At 35.5% G+C, this 22,758-nt stretch overlaps 2 protein-coding genes across 2 annotated transcripts; one reads left to right on the forward strand and one right to left on the reverse strand.

Annotated features, from left to right (window-relative positions):
- Window positions 1–5,513: 5,513 nt before the first annotated feature.
- LOC138941647 (uncharacterized) lies at window positions 5,514–13,583 on the reverse strand. Its single transcript, XM_070311489.1, has 9 exons — window positions 13,329–13,583; window positions 13,124–13,186; window positions 12,841–13,044; window positions 7,916–8,237; window positions 6,982–7,126; window positions 6,821–6,900; window positions 6,597–6,674; window positions 5,975–6,037; window positions 5,514–5,869 (listed from the first exon to the last, which is right to left on the reverse strand). Exons 1-9 carry the CDS (start codon window positions 13,548–13,550, stop codon window positions 5,568–5,570), a joined length of 1,479 nt encoding a protein of 492 aa, XP_070167590.1. The 5' UTR covers window positions 13,551–13,583; the 3' UTR covers window positions 5,514–5,567.
- A 3,583-nt stretch (window positions 13,584–17,166) lies between these two features.
- LOC138941648 (uncharacterized) lies at window positions 17,167–22,413 on the forward strand. The gene has a single exon (XM_070311490.1). It carries the CDS (start codon window positions 17,167–17,169, stop codon window positions 22,411–22,413), a length of 5,247 nt encoding a protein of 1,748 aa, XP_070167591.1.
- The last annotated feature ends 345 nt before the right edge of the window (window positions 22,414–22,758 follow it).

Below are 22,758 nucleotides of genomic sequence, written 5' to 3' on the forward strand. Positions count from 1 at the left end.
CGCAAAGGACCAGGCCACGTTAAACGACGTACTCAAAGGTCCAAAAATGAAAGGAAAAATTCCGATCATATGGACAAATGAGTTGGAACAGGCATTCGACAACTGCAAGAATAGCCTCGCTAGAGCCACTCTTCTGATACATCCGGACCCGTCAGCAGAGCTAGCGCTGGCAACCGACGCATCGGATACAGCAATAGGAGCGGTACTACAGCAACGGACACAAGAAGGATGGCAACCGTTGGCATTTCTGAGCAAAAAACTCAACCAAGCGCAAACAAAATACAGCCCATACGATCGAGAGCTATTGGCAGTGTACACGGCAATTAAACATTTCAGACACATGGTAGAAGGAAGACAGTTTACAATCTACACCGACCATAAACCCATCGTATACGCCTTCAACCAAGATCCACTGCGCAGCTCTCCACGACAGGCTCGCCACCTCGAGTACATAGGACAATTCTCCACCGATATCCGACATGTATCCGGCAAAGACAACACAGTAGCGGATGCACTATCAAGAGTAGAGGAGATACACAAAACGGTCGGAAACGAAGAATTAGCAACAGCACAGAAAGACGACGAAGAGTTGCAAATAATTCTAGCCAACAATCAGGGACTGAAACTAACCAAGATACGGATTCCTGGCACTGCGACAGACATCTATTGCGACACAGCCACACCGATAACACGCCCATACGTGCCTAAACCACTAAGAAGGCAGGTCTTCCAGGCCCTGCATGGCTTAGCACATCCGGGAACTAAAGCATCGGCAAAATTGATCTCGCAACGATACGTCTGGCCCCAAATCCAAAAAGATTGCAACATATGGACAAAAATCTGCGTGCAGTGTCAACGAGCAAAGATAACAAGACACAACACGGCACCACTAGGAACGTTCCAGAAACCAACAGCACGGTTCGAACACATACATATGGACATAGTCGGACCGCTACCACCATCGAATGGATACAAATACTGCCTCACGATCGTAGACCGGTACACACGGTGGCCAGAAGCTACACCAATACCGGACATCACGGCAGAAACAATCGCGAAATATCTGTTCAAAGAATGGATCACACGATACGGGACACCAGCAAGGATCACAACGGACCAAGGTCGACAATTTGAAGCCGATCTCTTCCGACGCCTTGCACAGCTAACAGGATCAGCACATCTCCGAACAACGGCGTATCACCCGGCAGCAAACGGGATGGTCGAACGCTTCCATCGACAGCTCAAAGCAGCAATAAAGTGCCACCAAACAGATGCATGGACCGAGGTACTTGCAATGGTGCTAATGGGCATACGGGCAGCACACAAAGAAGACCTGAACGCCACAGCAGCAGAATTAGTCTTCGGGGAACCAATCCGCCTACCCGGACAATTCCTGCAAGACCAAGGAAGGACACCACAAACAGACCAAAGCGACTTCGCCGAGCAATTACGAAGAGTAATGCAAAAGTTGCGACCACAGCTTAAGCGACACGGACAGACAAATACGTTCGTATTTAAGGACATGAACAGCACGCCAAGAGTATTCGTACGACATGACGCACCTGCAGGGGCACTACAGCAACCCTACGACGGGCCGTACGAAGTACTCAACAGGGGCGACAAAACATTCAAGCTACGAATCAGAGGGAAGACAGTGAACGTCTCCATAGACCGGCTAAAACCAGCCTATACTCTAACAGACCACACAACAGCTGAGAACCCCAGCACTGAGACAACAAAGGAAGCCATCCCAGAAGCCACACGAACAAGAAGTGGACGACAAATACGACTACCAGTCCGATTCGCACCACAATAGGAGGGCTCTAAATCAACCAGGGGGGTCCTGTGGCGGTTCGATGAACCACCACAAGATCGAAACGACCAGGGCGACGACGCGCAGGGCACGCGGAGCTCGCGCGCAGGAACAAAACGAGCAGCAAGAGCTCACCGCGACGCGGCGACCATCGCGAGCCGCTACCAGTAAGTGGGATCCGTTGAGTGGGGTTTATAAGGCCGCGCAGGAGGCCCAGACGCAGAGTCGTCGCTCAGCTGACGGAGAGCATATCCCGAAGCAAAAAGACACGTATAGAGCGGAGGAATCCGCCGCCAAGCATTTGTCCACAGGAGACTGACACCGAGGGCAAAAACACAACGCAGCCTTCCACGGTCCATACCGCCGCCCAAATCACCGGGCAACGAGCGGACAGGAGGAACCGAGAGTCGACAGTCGCCGGAGCCGCTTCCAAAGGAGAGACACGTAGGGTGGAGCCTACGTCCTTGGAGGCTAATCCCGCTGGACTTGGAGCCGCCTCGACTAACGCGGCCCACACGGTTCTTCCTCAAGACGTGGGACATACGCTTGAGACGCTACACGTCACCCAGGGAAGCCTGGACAGCACCACCGCTGTTATCGCCGCTCCCCGCTTCACCAACACGATCGGTGACACGGGAGACGCAGACGCTACCACCAAGCCGAGTACATCGAGGCGTCCAAGCAGCGCCGCCTTCCAGAGTCGATCAGGCATCACAGTCAGACAGCGACTGGGAACCTACCACCCGCGTTTCCAGCACGCAGACGGATCCGGAAGACACCGCACGATCGACAGCGACAACCACTGAACTTAAGCCGAGTTCACGGCAACCAAGTCCTCGACCTAAGGCCTCATCCACGAGGAGTCGGAAGACGCCGCAGCACGAACTTAAGCCGAGCTCACGAGCACCGAGCACTCAGCCTAAGGCCTCGTCCACAGGGCATCGAAGGCCATCGAAGACCGCGCGGTACGAACAGTGGGGACCGCTGCAACAAACTCGCTCCACACCATCCATCACGTGGAGAGAAAGGCTACCGCGATAACCAGCTCTTGTAAGGGCTCCAACAAACAGGCCCTTTTCAGGGCCACCAAAAATAAGACGTAGAACACTGTAGATTGGCAATCAAATAAATAACACTAGTCACTCCACTTACGAGTCGTCAATTCCAAAACCACTCCTTGCGAATAAGCAAATTAGTTGCCGTACACACGAACGGCATCAAATATATATATGTATGCTTATATTGTAATGTTTATATTATTTAAAAATATTGCACAAAGCTATTATTTAAAAAAAGTGTGAAATTTACAAAATATGTATAAAATATACATAATAAATAACATGAATTCGTCAGTAGAAGCAACTAATTCTGTATTTATTATTTGTTCAAAAATTACCCTCAATTCATATAATAATAATATTATAATCCTTCCGAAATATAATATAATTAATTATAATTAATATAATTATATTTACAATTAGTATTTACAAATTAATAACATTCAAATCTCAATTTTAATTATGGGTATGTTAAAAATTAATATAAATATTTATTAAAAATTATTAAATAAATTTAAAGTTATTACTTGTTAGGTTTTAGTTTTATTTTGTATTATATATTATTACAATTATTGTATTAGTCAATTATGTGCAATTATATATACATCAGCTACTAATCGATATTCGACATCAATGACGGCCGTCAATCGATACTTAAAGAAAATTAACACAATGGGTGTTTTCCAACAAAGCAGATGAAACAGTGTTAATACACAGTATCACACGATTGGCTATCAAATGGAATTTTAAATTTCTTCATTTGACAGCCACTCATGTGATATTGTGTACACTATGTGTCATCTGTCTACCTTGCTGGAAAATACCTAAACGACACCCAACGATGAGGGAATTATCATAACACTGATCAAATCGACACTAAACATTGAAGGTTAACACCAAACAACACCCTACGATGAGGGTCAACCTTTAACCTATACTCATCATTGAAAGTTAAACCACAATTTATATCATACTTTGATGGTTAACACTCAATCTACACTTAAATTTAAATGTTAACCTTCAACTTTGATGACAAACACTCAACTTATTCACAAATTTGAGTGTTAACACTCAAATTTGATTGTTAACCATCAACGTTTAGTGTATTTTTCCGTAAGGATATACTGGTAAATCTATGTAAAATATGAAATCGTGAAAAGGAGATACATTTGAAGGTTATAATATCTGTCAAAATAAAATATATTCATACTTATATATCTCTCTAATTGAAAGATACTGATGTCATTAATTTTACATTGCTTTTAGCACTTCGTTTAGCCTTTCGCTTTTTGGATATCATATTGTGAAGAGACAGATAAAAGATGATATAATTTGGGTATAAGGATGGGTGTAAAAAATTTATCGGGACATAAAAAGACATTATATAGTTTTATTCATTCGATAGAAAAGATGTGTTATTCTTGACCAACTTTTATTTTGTAACTGTTTTACGGATAACAGCATTGGTATTACATATTTAGATGTTATAAAGAATGAATATTTTACGATATTTATACCACCATTAAAAAAAAATGTAACATTCGTAGAGCGCTTGGCATTATAATTGAAATAGTTTAAAAAAGAATTAAAGTATTTTCGGCACCACATACATTATTTGTACAAAGTAAAATCTCTATATGTTAATTGAATCATATGTAATGACTTAAAGTAATTGGAAAAACTATAATTACTATAATAGTATGTATTTTGAAAGATACAAACGATTACTCTAAAACATGAACAGGAAACAAATGAAAAATTTGTTGTTATCAATCAACTTGTAGCAAAATGTTCGAAACGGTCGGACAAAACAAATAATACGCATCATTATAGCAATGACATTCAGATACATTTACATTTGATTGATATCGCGTTTTCTACTTACGTTTATTTAGATAATACTGGTGTATCAGTATTAAATGTTTATACGATACGATAAAACAATGTTTTACGATGTTTATATCAATACTTTATAAAAATACAAAATAAAATCACAACGTTCGATATAATATGTAACAATATTATAAGAAAAAAAGTTAAAATATCTTTGGCACAACATACATTTACACAAATTTAATCTCTATATGTTATATAAATAGTATCTTTTGACTTAGAATAAATGTAAAAGCTGCAATTTCTATAATCATACGTCTTTTAAAAAATACAAACGTTTACTCTAAGACAAACAGAAAAAAAATAAAAAATGTAACGTTACGAAAATGCTTGTAGCTAATTGTCAAAAACAATCGGATATAATAAATTATACGCATCATGTTCACAATGACATTCAGGTACGACAATATGTTTATACATCTGGTTAATATCACGTTAACCGTTTGTCATCATTTTTGTTACATAAGATCGGAAGAATTACCCACCAATCGACCAATCAAGAATCGACCAATTTCCAAATTCATATTGTTACATTTTAAACTTATTGACATATTTGTAACTCATTTTAATGCCATTGACATCGCAGTTTTTAACTAGTTATTAAACTAAGTTATTAACTCCGCCCGTAAGAAGACGCGTAACTAAATTATATAAATATCAAAATATCTTTCGAAAGTAAATAAAATTGCATCTCACTCTATGTCTATCACAAAATAATTTTTTCCTCATAAAGTAATATACGGCGTTTTTTTAACTCTTAGACTTAAGTCTGTTTTTACGTAAAGATATGTTTGAATCATATTTTATGGTTTTCTGACTCTTACATAGTTTTCATATATTACATTGCATATCGGACATCGATTGGCTTCGAAACGTTCGATACATGGGGAGCAACAAGCGAGATGACCGCAGGGTATGAAGACGTGTGTGCGCTCGTTAACAAGACACACCGTACAAACGTCTATGGAAGATTTTTCTTCTGAAGTAGTTTGATTATCCTCCAGATTCCAATTCACAATATGGAACGGAAGGTCTTCTGAAGAGGCATTATTGTCAATTAAATATAAATATTCATCTTCCGGCACCTCGTATATCGATTCATCATCTGTAGGGAAATGAGGAAAATTAATAATATTGTATATACGGATCGAAATTAATTTGAATCTATCTTAAAAAAAAAACTTGAACTGCTATGTAAACTGCAAGTTACTTGGTATTTCAGTAAAATTATTGTCTGAATTAGAAGTAATATTTGTTTGAGGTTGCTCGTGTGCTATTGTCTGTATATCTGAAGAGTTTTGTCTATCATTATCTGAAAACAAATAATTTTTACACTTTTTTATTCAAATATTTATTATGTAAAAGTATGAACAATATATATACAAGAATTGTGAACAATGTTTTAAGGTTTGAAGAAAAGTTTCCAGATATTTGTAAAATGATTATTATTATGAATTATTATTATAAATTATTTTGATAAAATACTTTTATTACTTGGAATCGTTCCAGATACATTCTGTATCTCTCTTTGTACGTGTTGATTATGTAAATTTCTATGTGTGGATCGAGATCTGCGTTTGATATTTTGCCTTCCTGAAACAAATAAAATAATCTTTTAAGATAAGTGTGCACTATAAAATTATTATAAAATTAAAATTTTTTATTAATTTGCTGTTTATATTTTTAATTATATTAATGTATATATATAATATAATTTCAAAAATTTAGCAAAGCGTTGGATATTTTTTTTGGTAAAGTATTAAAGAAATTTGAATGGATTTGATAAATATATTCTGAAATATAAGGAAAATAGATAAGGCAATAATATTTACTTGTCTGGAAGATTTCGTTCAAATTATCCGAGAACAACTCCATGTCTGCAATATGTTCATCATTTGTTAATGTAGCATCTGAAAAAAAAAACAATTATATGCATTTTCGAAATAGGTCTGTCGTGGTAATAAATAATTTTATTTTGTTTTAAATATCAAAAATTGTAACACTATAATATATATCTGATCATAAGTATGTTATATTGTAGATGTAGTATATTTACCTTCCAATGATGCCAATTGTTCCATTTGAAATATATTATTGTTCGTGGTAAACATTAATAAAAATTCTTTCAATGACAATCTTAAGAAAATTAAAGTTTCAACATATAATTATTTATTACTCAATTCGATACATAAATAATTACCAAACAATAAAAGATACCTTTGATTAACAAGATCCTTTTGTGCATTTATAATTTTAGAATCAAATTCTCTATTTGCCCTTGTGCGAAGTCGTCGAGGTCGAACACCATTGTTTAATCGACGTAAATCTAATTCTTGATCAGTAATTAAATGTGACAATTTATCTAGAAAAAGGAGATAGAATAATGTTAAGATATAAAACGAATTAAAAAAACATATAACTTATTAACAATGATACAAGAAGAAAGAGAGTATATCGTAATGGATAACTCAGTAGTAAAAGCCGTCGTTCTAAAGAAAAGAAAAATCTCGTTTCTAAATGTGGAAAAATGCTACGTTTAATTTTGAAATTAAAGCCACATTTGTACGTCAAATATAACATATCGCACATGTGTGACACGTGCTTTATGATAAAAATGCTTTAACCATAGACCAGTGTCACGTATACAGGGTGTCCTAAAAATAACGGACTTCCTCTTAATGGCAGATTCCTTAGAACATTTCAAGACGAAAATCCTAATACAAAAATATCGAGGCTATAATAGTTTTTAAACGGGAAGCGATTATATTTTACGAATGACAGCGCTGAGATTTCGCGCGCTCAGGCACGACGAAATAACAAGTGAAAAAAGTGCTCTGAATGAAGCGCCTTTTTTCTCCTTGTTATTTCGCTGTACCTGAACGCGCGAAATCTCAGCCCTGTCATTCGTAAAATATAATCGCTTCCCGTTTAAAAACTATTATAGCCTCGACATTTTTGTATTAGGATTTTCGTCTTGGAATGTTCTAAGAAATCTGCCATTAAGAGGAAGTCCGTTATTTTTAGGACACCCTGTATAATACTGTACATTGTAAAATATTTAATTTGCTTATTTCATATAATATGTGCATGAGTATAATCGCGTACGTATTATAGAATTTCTTAATAGAAAATATTTTAATATAAATATTACCTAAAAACGTCCAAACGTTAATATTCCTCGTTCCTAATTTTTGCATTGCAATATTATGAAAACTTTCTACTATGTTGTTAGTACGTACAGGACAACGATAAGTACTAATTTTCGATGCCATATTTGACCAGGTAAGTCTCAGATATGATATGAATTGTAAAATATCTGGATATTCAGTAGAAAGTAGGTCAGCTTCAGTTTGTATTATTAATAAAGCTTCTTGAAACATATCTGGTGGTAACAAAGGCAATGTCATAGTCATTGAAAGTACCATTTTTGGAATATTTGAAAGGCGTAATTTTGCCCATTTACGCAGTACAGCCTAAAATAAAAAAATTTAATTTAATATAATAAAATTTTTCATATTTGTTACGACTATGATCAATCAAGAGACTAATGTGTTTTTGTCAAAGTTATCGATTCAGCACATTTGTAAAATTGTCTGAACCTTTTTTTTTACTTGAACATAAGTAGTTGTAAAATTAACATTGACAAAATCATGAGAAAAGATAGATTAAAAAAAAAGATTCGACGTCAATGTTGGAACTATTTATTGATTGTTCGAATAAAAGAGAAGTGTTTCGACAATTTTACAAGTATGCTGAATCGTTCATAAATGTCATTTTGTGGATTTGTTTTTCTATACTAAAAAAGAACTCTATTAAACTCTATATAATGTACATGTGTGTGCGCGCGCGCGTACATACATATAAATACACACACGTGTGTACGTATATGAGAAATTTTTTGTTTTTTTCGATATATATATGTATACATACACGTAAGAATTTTTTAGATTTATGAAAATTAAAAAATTTGTATAGTCTTTCTTTTTGTTTCACTAATTAATTTAATCTATTTCTCTATTTTTTCCTACAAATATATATTATTGACAAGTAAAAATTGATAATTGTTTAAAGATTTCCAAAAAATGTCCAGAATATGCATACATTCAAGTGGTTGAATGCTTGCGGATGAAGTGAAATAGATGATGTTTTGCATATTTGCATTTGTTCATTTCGATCCTAAAGATGTCAAAAGAATCAATAAAAAAATAAGATTAAATTTTGGAGCAATCTCTTCAATAGCTGTTCTAAATCCAATAACATCGATCATTTATAAAGAAAATAAATCGTCAAATATAATAAAAAGGAAGTTGCACGACAATAAATGCGAAGTTTACTCAATAACTTTCGATGGTGCTTCTTCAAATATAAATATGTGTACCATCTTAAGAGCTAATTTTTATTGTGGACTTAAATTTAAGCCTTATTTCATTAATCCAATAATAAAAGAAAAAAAAACGTTTTGTTTTTTTTTATTTTTATCACATGATAAAATTAATGAGGAATATATTAGAAGATAAAAAAATATTAAAAACCCGAAGTAGGAAAATGATTGAATGAGATCATATTAAAAAATTACAGAAATCTTAAAATGATGAGAGTTTAAGAGCAGGAAATAAAATAACCAACAAACATATCAATTATTAAAATAATAGAATAAATATGTGATTAGCAATGCAAACCCTCAACGAAAGTGTCTATAAATTTATTTTTTTGATGAATTTACCTCATGAAAATGTAAGAGCTAAGTTAAAAAATTGTTTCGAGAAAGCTTATTTTTGTTTACAATTTAATAATATTGGTGAGATATTAAACTGCAAAAATAGATTTCAAAACGAATTCAATGCTCCTTTAACGAAAAATAACTATTTGATTTTACAAATGCACACTGATAAGTTTGAAGAATATATTAATTCATTATGTGTTAAAAATGGTATACCTATTTCAAATATTCATCATAAAACTGGTTTTTCTTGGTATTATTTGTTTAAGTTTCCATTATTTAAAAAATTAAAGACTTTACAACTGCCATATTTATTAACATATAAATTGTCTCAAGACTATTTAGAAACTTTCTTTAGTGCAATAATCCGTGGAGGATTCAAATAATCCAAGTGCTTTACAAATTGAAAGTGTTTATAGGCGTTTGTTAATTCATCATGAGCTACGCGAACTTAAAAATGGTAATTGTCTATTTGATGAAATAAAAATTTGGCACATTACATCTCACTTAAAAAACTTCAAATATCTCATTGGAAATCTAGAAAGATTGAATAAAACAATTAATTTTGATCAATAATATGTAAAATCGCTATGGGATTTGACCCCATATGTCGATAACGTTGTTCAATATATTGCAAGATTCATATCTCACAAACTTTCAAATTGTTAATTGCAATATAAATGAAGGTCAATTAATAGGTACTCAAATACCAATATTGTCTATGATTACAAATTGATGACCTTATTTAATACCGTTAAAGAATGTTTGTTTAATTTGTCGCATATCAGAAAAAATAATTAGAGAACGTTTAAATCAATTTAAAAATTGATAGTAAAAATACGTTACTTAATAAGATTTTTAATAAAATAGGTATTCCATTTTCAAATGAAACGATGGATAATCATGTACTTACGCAGAATATATTAGATAATCATCGCACTCAATTATGTAAATATATGTATAACAGAATTATATATTAATATAAGATTATTTCACGAAGCCAAGAAAATATCACAAAAAGATAACTATCTCCAAACTAAATTTACTAAACTTATTTTATTTAATAATCAGTAATGTAATCTATATTTATATTTACCTTTTTATACAAAAAATAAAAATTTTCTTGTGAAAGATATTGCTATCAGTTTACTTTTTTTATGTTATTTATAGAATTTTTGCAAAAAAATCAATTGTACATGACATACATGATAAAAAAAATATTTTGAACTTAAAATTGAAAATAACAGGTCAAATAAGTTTCTGAGAATTTTTTATATATTTTTTAACAAAATTTCACTTTAAACGGGAACCCCTATTTTTCATTGATTATTCTTGTAGTTTATCTTGAGAGCTTTTTAAAACACTATAATAAAATATTTTTTCATTAAGTATTTTTCGAGTTATTTTATATCTTAATCTGACACATCTTGATATAAAAAATAAAATATCTCGTAAAATATTTAGTTTTCGATAATTTTACCATAATACTTTTATGTACAGAATAATGAGACAAATCAATTGTTTAAAAAAACAAATAATTGTTTAAAAAAAACTTTGTATGTAAGTATATTTTCTTAAAAATAATTATTTTTTTTATACCAATTGTGTTATACAAATAGCGTTTTGAAAAAGTCTTAAGAAGAGTTATAAGAATATACAATAAAAAATAAGGGGTTTCATTAAAAAAAAATAAAGTTGACCTTGAAATGACTTCTAAATTTGACCTCAAGATCAAGATCAAGATTACCATCAAGTGCCCCACATTGAACCCTACTACTTTTGTATTTAACATTTTTTTCTATATCTCACTCCTTCCGAGATATTTCAGGGGTCCGGGACTTTTTCCTACCCTGTATAATATAATGTATATATTTTACTTTTAAAAAGCTTCTTTCTCTTCTTCGATGGAATAGCAGTTTAACGCAGAATTTAATGTTAGCGCGTTGTCAAGCGTTCCTTCCATTACACCGATTTTTAAACACAATTTTGCGTAACTGTATCTCATTAACTATTGAACCAAATAATTTAAAACTTGCACCACGTGTTGATTATTGAGTTGTGAATAACCTCCTACAATGGCAACACAAACGAATCAAACATTCGGAAATGCGAAGCGAGACTCGAAACTTAATTGTTCGACAGTGTATGTATATATACTGGGTGGCCCATTTTAATCCATCTAGTCGAATATCTCAAAAACCAAGCCCGGAAGAGAAAAATGTTTCAAACAAAAGTTGTGTGGCTTCAAGGGGGCCATAAGATGGTGACAATGATTTGACCTTGGAAAATCATTTGAAGGTCATGTAAAGGTCAACTTTAAAATCTTAAATGAAAACCCCCATTTTTATTTAGTATTCTTGTAGCTGACATCGTAAACTTTCCAAAACACTATAAGAAAGTATTTTTTTATTAAGTACTTTTTGAGTTATTTTATATTTTAATCTGACATATTTTGATATAAAAAATTAAATATCTCGTAAAATATTTAGTTTTTGATAATCTTACCGTAATACTTCTATGTACAGAATAATGAGACAAATCAATTAGTATAAAAAAAAAATTGTTTTTAAGAAAATTATTTACAATGTATTTTTTTAAACAATTATTTGTTTTTTTTGCACTAATTAATTTGTCTTATTATTCTGTACATAGAAGCATTACGGTAAAATTATCGAAAACTGAATATTTTACGAAATATTTTATTTTTTATATCAAAATATGTCAGATTAAAATATAAAATAACTAAAAAAGTACTTAATGAAAAAATACTTTATTATAGTGTTTTGGAAAGCTCTCGATGTCAGCTACAAGAATACTAAATAAAAAATGGGGGTTTCTATTTAAGATTTTAAAGTTGACATGACCTTCAAATGATTCTCCAAGGTCAAATCATTGTCACCATCTTATGGCCCCCTTGAAGGCACACAACTTTTGTTTGAAACTTTTTTCTCTTCCGGGCTTGGTTTTTGAGATATTTGACTGGATGGATTAAAATGGGCCACCCAGTATATGTACAGATTTATAGCGTTCTTCTATGCCTTCCGGTTCTCACACATCGTATACTTATGATATACAGGTTTACGGGATCTACAATTTAACGCCGATTTCGAACGGCGTTATAAGATAATGGCCAAGAACTATTCTATTTGCCTTGCTATTCCATCGAAGAAGAGAAAAAAGCTTTTTAAAAGTTGTCTAGTTCTGTCGGGAATTGAACTAGAAAAATTCGGTTTTGTAGCCCAGTACTCTGTTTACTATGCCACATGCTTCGCTTATACACGCGCGCGCGCGCGCACGTCTAATATACTATTATATTAATGAATGGTTATATGTATCTAAAGAATGATTATTTATACCTGATTGAAATGGAACCAACATCCAGTTAAGTTAGCTCTAGGAAACTTCTTATTTAATGATTTTACTGCAGCCAGTTCAAAATCGCTCATAACGAACTTAATATTTTGTTCAAGTTGTGGTATCAGTTGTGTAATTTTGTTCCACAAAGCATTATACAAAGTTGTTGTACGTGTATCACATAATACGAATAATGTTGCAATACCCTGAAAAGATTAAATTATTTATTTTCGTTATCCATTTCTGATGCTTAAAAAAACTGAATGATTTAAATAAATATCTGACCGTATCCATGTATCGTATATGTACAGAATAAAGTTGCGCAATATGAGGCTTGCGTGGGAGAACCTTAAAAAAGATACATAAAATAATTTTTATAATTAGACTCAATATTGCTCTATATGTTACCACAATCTTGGCGTATTGTTACAACATTTTATAAAAATTCATATAGAATTTCTTAATTACAAAAAGAGGCAGTTATACTTACAGAAAAAGTTCCATCCACATAGATTTCAGTAGTAGAAGATAATGCTTGTAGTAAATAATCAGTTGATAAAATAATTGCAGTTTTCCCATCCGTTGTAATTATGTTTTCTATATAGATATTTTGCATAATGCTAGAGTGTATTAAAATATCATATAATGATGCCAAAGTCTCAGGTACGGACGGCCGGTTTTTTATACGTTCACGATGCATGCTACATCTCATAGATGCAAAACTCAAATATTGTGCTGCATCTGGATTATTAGAAAGAAAAGAGATATTATAAATATAATGCACTATTAATACAAAAACCGTAATAAAAATCATACAAACATATAAATTGATTAAATTTTATAATTTTTGAATGAGTTTTATTTATTCATTGTGGCTAACAGTGATCAAGTACAATAGAAAAAATTTGTATTAAATTTTTACATATAAGATTTTAAAAATAATATAAAATTGAGTAGTAACATGTTAGAAATTGGTTTAGCCAAAAAGGAAGACATAGAGTATATTACTAAAATAATATTTTAGGCAATATCAATAGAAGTAAACAAACAAGTAAAATAAACAGTTGTGATATAAATAAAGATAAGAAATTTAGTCAAAGTTTCTCATTTGATAGTAATATATGTCTTAATACACACAGACTCAACTGTTTCTTTACTGTTAAATAATAAGTAAAAAAAAATACGCCAAGTATATAAAAAAATCCCAACTTGTACGTAAAAAAAGTTTGATATCTATCCTTAAAAAATAACTATAAAAAAATTTTTTCCTTGAAAAATAATTTTCATAAATAATAAAAAACTAAAAAATGCTTTTCCTGTAAAAAGTAACTCTAAAAGATAAAAATCAAAAATCAAAACTAAATATGAAATCAAGTTAACTAGCCAAGTACATAGAAACAGTTTAGTTTGTAATTTGAAATAATATTTGTTTGATAAAATCAGTCTTGCATTTATAGAAATATTATAGATTTTCTCGAGAAAATTTAAATGCGCTTTTTTTATAGAATTATGTTGTTATGTCCCCCCCCCCCCTCCCAAATAAATATTATATATAATATATAAACTAGCACAATTATATTGCGGATTTTATTACAAATGGTACATCATAAAAGTACTTAACTCTTAATGCAATAACGTCGTTCACATCGATTAATTTCGAGTTTAAAAGTGCCCCCGGCCAAACTGATCGAGTTTTGTTGAAATTAATCATAAGCTTTACCAGACCTGTAACGAAAAAGATTAAAATTAAAGTGACATAAAAAAGCTTGGCGTGCCCGAGTCGCATTATAAGTCATTTATTTTTATTAATATATTGATAATGATTTCTGATAATTAACATTGATAATGATTTCTGATAATCTTTTGGAAATTTTTATTTCAGATCGGGCACGCCAAGCATTTGTATGTCACTTTAATTTTAAACTTTTTCGTTACAGGCCTATCTGGTAAAGCTTATGATTAATTTCAAAACAACTCGATCAGTTTAGCAGGGGGCACTTTTAAACTCGAAATTAATCGATGTGAACGACGTTATTACATTAAGAGTTAAGCACTTTTATGATGTACCATTTGTAATAAAATCCGCAATATAATGGTGCTATTTTATATATTATATATAATATTTATTTGGGAAGGGGGGACATAACCACGTAATTCTATAAAAATAAAGCGCATTTAAATTTTTTCGAGAAAATCTATAATATTTCTGCTATAAATGCAAGACTGATTTTATCAAACAAATATTATTTCAAATTACAAACTGAACTGTTTCTATGTACTTGGCTAGTTAACTTGATTTCAGATTTAGTTTTGATTTTTGATCTTTTAAAGGTTTTTATCTTTTAGAGTTATTTTTTAGAGGAAAAGCATTTTTTAGTTTTTTATTATTTATGAAAATTATTTTTCAAGGAAAAATTTTTTTTAAGTTATTTTTTAAGGATAAATATCAAACTTTTTTACATACAAGTTGGGATTTTTTATATATTTGGCGTATTTTTTTTTACCTTTGTGAGGTTTTTTTGTGGGATCTCATTGCTTTTTGTAAAAATTTAAAATTTAACATTTTTCCTGCAAAATATAAAATACTACATTATGCAGTATTTATATGGATGCGATTTTTTTTTAATTTATTCAATAGAAAGGAAATTTTTTTTGAAAGGGAATTATATAAACAATACATATTTACAAAACTTATACCATATTGAATATAAGTATTGAATACAAAATTATAAATGATCTTAAGTATCAAGCACTTATCTATCTTATTTTTATAGATAATTTTAATACAGAAATTAAACTCTATACAAACCGTATAATCCATAATAATAATATAACTGAATAAATATCAAAATATAGAAAGCAATAGGAAGGAAATTGTTTTTATTACGAAGGTGGACTTGTTTCTTATTCATACATTTAATATGGATATGACACAAGTCCATTCTCTTGAATAAACGCATACATTTTAATAGTATATAACTCCTTCTAATAAATGATATAAGCAAAAAAGATCAAATATTTTTTGCATTTATTGATTTATTAAATATGTTTATATATCGCGGAATAGTGCAAGGAAGGGAAGTGATTTCTTCTAATCAATTTCATATTAAGCAAAGTTGATTATACTAGCAAAACTGAGCAAATGTTTACATTTGAGTAAATCTGTGCATTGTCAATTAACATATTTGTCATAAATACATTGTTGAAAAATGATTATGGAAGATTTTCGCTGACTATGTGTTCGAGAAAGTAGGAGTTTTATAAATTATATTATTAATTTTGCTTCTCGAACGTTCTAAAGCTAGACGTTACGTTCGAGGCTTTGTTTTCATTCCGTTTTTGTGGTTTCTTCGTATCGTTCGATTCTGACAAACACCTCGTTGTCGATAGCCGATTGGCTCTCGGAATCGAACGATCGAAATTCCGTTTTTTGTAGTACACGTATCGACCAGGACTATTGTACGTGGATCGCAGAGAAGGGCTTTTCGTTAAGACACTTCGTCGCAAGCCTTCACCGGGAGCACACCTAACGCCTAAAACTCATAAAGTTATAGTTAAACGATAATTCGCGTGTCCGCTCATATCTTGCTGTCGCGTGCGATTACCTAAGACGGTCCGGGAGTTGGTGTCGAAAGGAATAAACACTTTTCAACAAACTAAACCCGCTCAAGTCATTTACGTCCTATCTCTCCGATCGGCGAAACAAATAAATTCTGTTAATGTGGACGTGTAATTCGAAGGCGCGGCTACGTTAAATGGTCCTTCGAGCCGGATTTTGGAAAAACAGATAGTGATTCGGTAATCAGTTCGCGGAGTGCGAGTGAGAACGCTGACACGCTAAGGTAACAGCACTTATAAAAACTATCGCGAGAAAACTATTGCATTCCTTTGCATTATTAAAGTTGTGCTCTTAAGCACAACGTATCATTATTATTTGCGCCCTGCGTAATCCGCAGTGCCGCGCAAATCTCGCGCTTCTTAGCGCTTCGCACAGCTTAAGTGCAATCTTTGTGCTCTTTAGCACTCCGCACCTCAAAGTGCGTCCTGCGTAATCCGCAGTGCCGCGCAAATCTCGTGCTTCTTAGCGCTTTGCACAGCTTAAGTGCAATCTTTGTGCTCTTTAGCACTCCGCACCTCAGAGTGCGACCTGCATAATCCGCAGTTACACATAGTTGTCGCACGCTTTAGCGCGCTGCACAGTTAAGTGAAAAATTATAGTGCGTCTTCGCACATCCGCGTGCGACGGACCAGTCGTCACGCTTCAGCATCTCTACAACCAAAAGGTGGTAAATTGTTGCTGAAAGGTTTCATCTTATTGGCCTACCGTCATGACGGACTCGCTGCAGGGCCTCCTCATCGAGCAATCTATTACAATAAGCTCGATGAAGCGAGTGTTCCCCAACTTTAAGAAAATGGGCAAGGCCAACGTCACGCAATACAAGGCGAAGAGTCGACTGGACGCCTTGGAGACATTATGGGAAAGGTGTCAACGTCTCAACGTCCAGCTTCAGCAAATAGCAACGGCCGACGAACAGCGTACAGTCAAATACTTCACCGAGAAGGAATTCTTTGCGGCCGAGGACGTCTACCACGAAGCGGCGGACTACCTCGCAGACGTGATAGGTAAATTCTCCCGGTGCGACCCGACTGCGGCATCATCGGTAAGCGACATTTCATCTCGCGAATTGTCTGGTGCGGTTTCATTGCAATTACCACGAATCCCGTTGCCGAAATTTTCCGGTAATTTCGCGGAATGGGAAAACTTCCGCGGAATATTCGAATCGCTCGTCGCCTCGAAAGAATCGCTGTCGAATACGCAGAAATTACATTATTTAAAAGCCAGTGTCACGGGCGAAGCCGCTGTATTAATTAATCATGTTAAGATTGCAGACACAAATTACGATGGTGCGTGGAAATTACTTATCGAAGAGTACGATAATCAAAACGCGATTATTCATGCGCATATTCATGCTTTCGCTCATTTGCCTATTATGAAAACGGAATCCGCTGTCGAACTCAAAGGTTTACGCGATACCGTTGCCGCGTCATTAGCCGCGTTAACAAATTTAGGCAGACCTGTTGAAAAATGGGATGACTTATTAGTCTATATTGTTTCGCAAAAATTTAGTCCACGCACACGTAATGAGTGGAATCTGCAACGCGGTAAATCAACCGCCTCTCCGACGTATGAAGAAATTCGAGAGTTTATGACGCTGCGAATTCGAGGACTAACCGATCATTCTAAGTTAAATGCCGATACTTCGTCTCCTAAAAATAAAGGCTCTAATCGGGCCTCGGTGAATAATGTAGCCACCGAAAAATGTTTGAATTGTTCCGGCAATCATAATTTGATGTTATGCGACGAGTTTAAGCGTAAATCCGTCGAACAGAGAACTCAGTTTCTCAAATCACACAAATGTTGCTTTAATTGTTTAAAGGTCGGCCATTTCCCGACCTCATGCAAGAGTAAAAAACGCTGTAAATTGTGCCGACGAGCACATCATACGCTCTTGCATCGTGACTCGAATATACCAGTACAGAAGATTAGTGAAAATTCTGTTTTGGAAAACAAAACGCTTAACGCTCAACCGAGCGGCTCAGCCGCCTCTGAGATAAAGAACGAGACCGCCGTCGCTTCCGTTCAAACGATTCATTCGCCGCTGAAAAATCCGCCGAACGTGTTACTAGCCACCGCATGGGTAATACTTCGTACCATCGAAGGACGTAAATTTAAAGTTCGTGCGTTGTTAGATCAAGGCTCGGCTGTTAGCTTTATCTCGGAATCGTTGTGTCAAACTATGCGCACGAAACGTTCCCGCGCGAGCCTCCACGTACAATGTTTCGGCGAACGATACAGTGGCGTAGCGAAATCTCAGGTGTCTCTTACTCTCGAGTCTTGTAATGGGCGAGGTTCCTCAACCTTTTCTTTGACTGCTTTCGTATATCAAAAAATTACGTCATACGCTGGCTCAAAGACTAAAACTGTAGATTATTGGCCGCATTTACGGAAATTATCTCTCGCGGATCCGGATCCGTTTAGCAATCATCCGATCCATCTGCTCATCGGATCAGATTTATATGGATCGTTATTAAAGCAAAAGGTAAAACATGGTCCGACCGGAACTCCGACGGCCCAGCTTACTGCTTTAGGATGGATATTATCCGGTCCTACCGGCACTTCTAATTCAATTACCGGTTCCGCGACTTCATTAAATTGCGTAACAATTCCTTCGCTTGATTCTCTCCTTCAAAAATTTTGGGAGATCGAGGAAATTTCTTCCGAACTTCAGCTGTCGGAAGAAGATAAAAAATGCGAACAACATTTTATCGAAACACATCAGCGTGCCGAAGACGGCCGCTATATAATATGGTTACCATTTAAAACCAACCCTCCGCTCAATATAGGATCTTCGCGCGAAACTGCCGCGCTTCTTTATTCGAAATTAGAACAACGCCTACGAAAAAATCCGGATCTCGCGAAACCCTATCATTCTTTCTTAAATGAATATAAATCTATGGGTCATATGGAACCTGTCTCCAACGAAAATCCGACGCTTAACCAAGCGGTGTATATACCGCATCATCCGGTACTACGCGAGTCTAGCAGCACGACGAAACTTCGCGTAGTATTTAACGCGTCGTGCAAAACGAGTAATGGTTCTACATTAAATAATCATTTAATGACCGGGCCTAAATTACAACGCGATTTGTCCTCAATTATCCTTCGTTGGCGTCAGTTTCGTTATGTGTACACCGCCGATATCGAAAAGATGTTTCGACAGATCCGCGTTCATCGAGACGATGTCGATTTTTTGCGGATTTTTTGGCGATCTAATATTAATTCTCCGATACAATCTTATCGATTGCTTACAGTTACTTACGGTACTGCTCCAGCTCCGTATTTAGCCATGCGCGTTATCAATCAATTAGCTATCGACGAAGGTCATTCTTTTCCAAAAGCACAAACAATATTACAAGATTTTATTTACGTCGACGACGTTCTATTTGGCGCCGATGAAGTTCCGTCGCTAAAGGAAAGTCGCGATCAGCTTACGAAATTGATGGCGCGAGGCGGTTTTCATTTACGCAAATGGGCTGCCAATTCTATAGAATTATTAACAGACATTCCTCCGGGAGAGCATGAACTCGCTATCGCTCGTACATTCGATAAGGACGATACGCTTAATGTGCTCGGAATTGAGTGGATACCACGAGAAGATTCGTTTCGTTTTCAAATTAAGTCACCTTCGGTCAATATGAATACGAAACGTTTGATACTATCATTTATCGCGAAATTCTTCGATCCATTGGGATGGGTTTCTCCGGTAATAATCACCGCGAAAATTATGATTCAAGAACTGTGGCTAAGAAAACTCGATTGGGATTCTCCTATCGCGGCGGACTTGTTAGAGCCCTGGAAAAAATATTGTGCGGAATTCATAAATTTAAAGGAAATTCGCATTCCGCGATGGACTGGAATGCATCCGAAAAATTTGGCTATCGAGTTGCACGGGTTCGCCGACGCGTCTAATCGCGCGTACGCCGCTGTCGTTTATTTAAGAATTCTCCGATCGCTCAGCGAGTTTTCAGTAGTCTTAATAACCGCAAAATCAAAGGTAGCGCCGATTAAAACGATTAGCGTGCCGCGTCTAGAATTAAATGCCATAGTCTTATTAACTCGATTGCTAGAATTCGTGCAAAAATCGTTAAATTTGCAGCATATTCCGATGTACGGATGGACAGATTCTTCGGTCGCGCTCGCATGGTTACGAGGCCATCCATCAAGATGGACTACTTATGTGGCGAATCGTGTATCGGAAGTACAAACTCGGCTGCCGTCGATTAAATGGAATCACGTCCCATCTAAAGAAAATCCAGCGGATTGCGCGTCGCGAGGTTTGTCACCCGCTGAACTCAGCGATTTCGAACTTTGGTGGGCCGGCCCTGCCTGGTTGCGTTCCCCTTCTACCGCGTGGCCGATCCATGATAAATTAAAAGATCAACTTGAGGCCGATCGTCAGATAATCGAAACCGAAACGCGAAATACGATCGTTTGTCATGCTCAACATATTCTGGAGTGGCAATTACCGAACGAAGTCTCTACATGGAAGAAGTTAATTCGAGTCACGGCACGCGTGCAACGTTTTATTAATAATCTAAAATGTCGCGCGACCAATACGAACGTGAATACGACGTGCTTGTCCGCTGCCGAAATCAAAGAAGCTTCCTTGTTTTGGCTCCGTTACGTGCAACAACGTCGTTTTCCATCCGAAATTCAAGCGTTAAACGATAAAAGTTTACTGCCAAGATCCAGTTCTTTGTTATCGCTTAACCCCTTTCTCGGGAAAGATAAATTAATTCGCCTCGGCGGGCGGATTGACAATTCGTCACTCAGTTATGATGAACGGCATCCTATAATTTTACCGAAACATCGAATTTCGGATTTATTAATAGCTCAAGCTCATAAAGCCTCTCTTCATGGAGGCACTCAATTAATGTTAAGAATTTTACGCCAAAATTATTGGATAATTTCAGCGCGCACCAGTGTAAAATCTCTTATACGTAGTTGTGTAAAGTGCGTACGCGAACGCGCACGTACCTCGCAACAGCTGATGGGGAATCTCCCCCAGCCCCGCGTCACGCCTTCGGCTCCGTTCTCGCACACAGGCGTCGATTACGCCGGGCCGATGAATATTATTCCGTCAGTCGGCCGCGGTCAACGATCCAAAAAATATTATGTTGCCGTTTTTATTTGTCTCTCGACAAAGGCCGTCCATTTAGAATACGTAGATGATTACGCTACTAACGGTTTTCTCTCCGCCTTTCGGAGATTTGCAAGCCGTCGCGGTCTTCCATCCGACATGTACAGTGATAACGGCACTAATTTTCAAGGCGCAGACCGCGAATTAAACACTACCTTTCAGCGACTTGTCGCCGACCCTCAAATACAAGACGCTATAGCTAATGATAACGTAAAATGGCATTTTATACCTCCCTCGGCTCCGCATTTCGGCGGACTTTGGGAAGCCGGTGTCAAAGGATTAAAGTTTCATTTGAAACGAGCGATTGGTTCCCGAACATTATCGCAGATCGAGTTCGCTACGCTGCTGTGTCAAATCGAGGCTTGCCTAAATTCCCGCCCGATTTCCGCGTTACATGATGATCCGAATGACTTTTCCGCGTTAACTCCGGGTCATTTTTTAGTCGGTCGCCCGTTAGTAAGCCCGCCTGAAGAATCTGTTTTAGATATCGATTCGAATCGGCTGTCTCGATGGCAGCAAGTGCGTGCGATTTTAGAGCAGATCTGGCGTTCTTGGTCTTCTGATTATTTGCATACATTGCAACAAAGGCGTAAATGGCGAGAAAACAAACCGGAGCTCAAAATTAACGAGCTGGTACTGTTGAAAAATAATTTGGCACCTCCTTCGAAATGGGAACTTGCCCGAATATTAGACGTACATCCGGGATCGGATGGGCATGTCCGAGTAGTTACATTGCGTACTGCCAAAACCACTCTAAAGCGACCAATAACGCAGATCTGTCAGCTACCAGTATCAAGTGACACTGGCTCTTAAATTAATTTGCGTTTTCTTTTTGCGTTAATAATTAAGTTTGACTTTAATTATCGTCACGCTCTGTATATGTACATATATCTATTATAAGAACGCCTATGTAAATAACCCTGTGCTAAGATTTACTGATTATGTTAATTCATGTATTTCGATTGAATCACCTACGATCTTTGTCTGTACTCTTCTCCTATTATTGTATGTGGAAAAATTTGCTGTAGAGCTCTTCGGACCGTCTGATCGAGAATTATCATTAAGTTGCCGTGTATCGATTATGATGGTAGGATTGAACTGGTTATTTCGTAACCTACCCGGTATACGAGGCGAGCGGGATGTTCGAGAAAGTAGGAG

The sequence above is a fragment of the Polyergus mexicanus genome, unplaced genomic scaffold (assembly GCF_030449975.1).
Source record: "Polyergus mexicanus isolate NDT 795.1 unplaced genomic scaffold, iyPolMexi1.0 SCAF_20, whole genome shotgun sequence".
Lineage (NCBI taxonomy): Eukaryota > Metazoa > Arthropoda > Insecta > Hymenoptera > Formicidae > Polyergus > Polyergus mexicanus.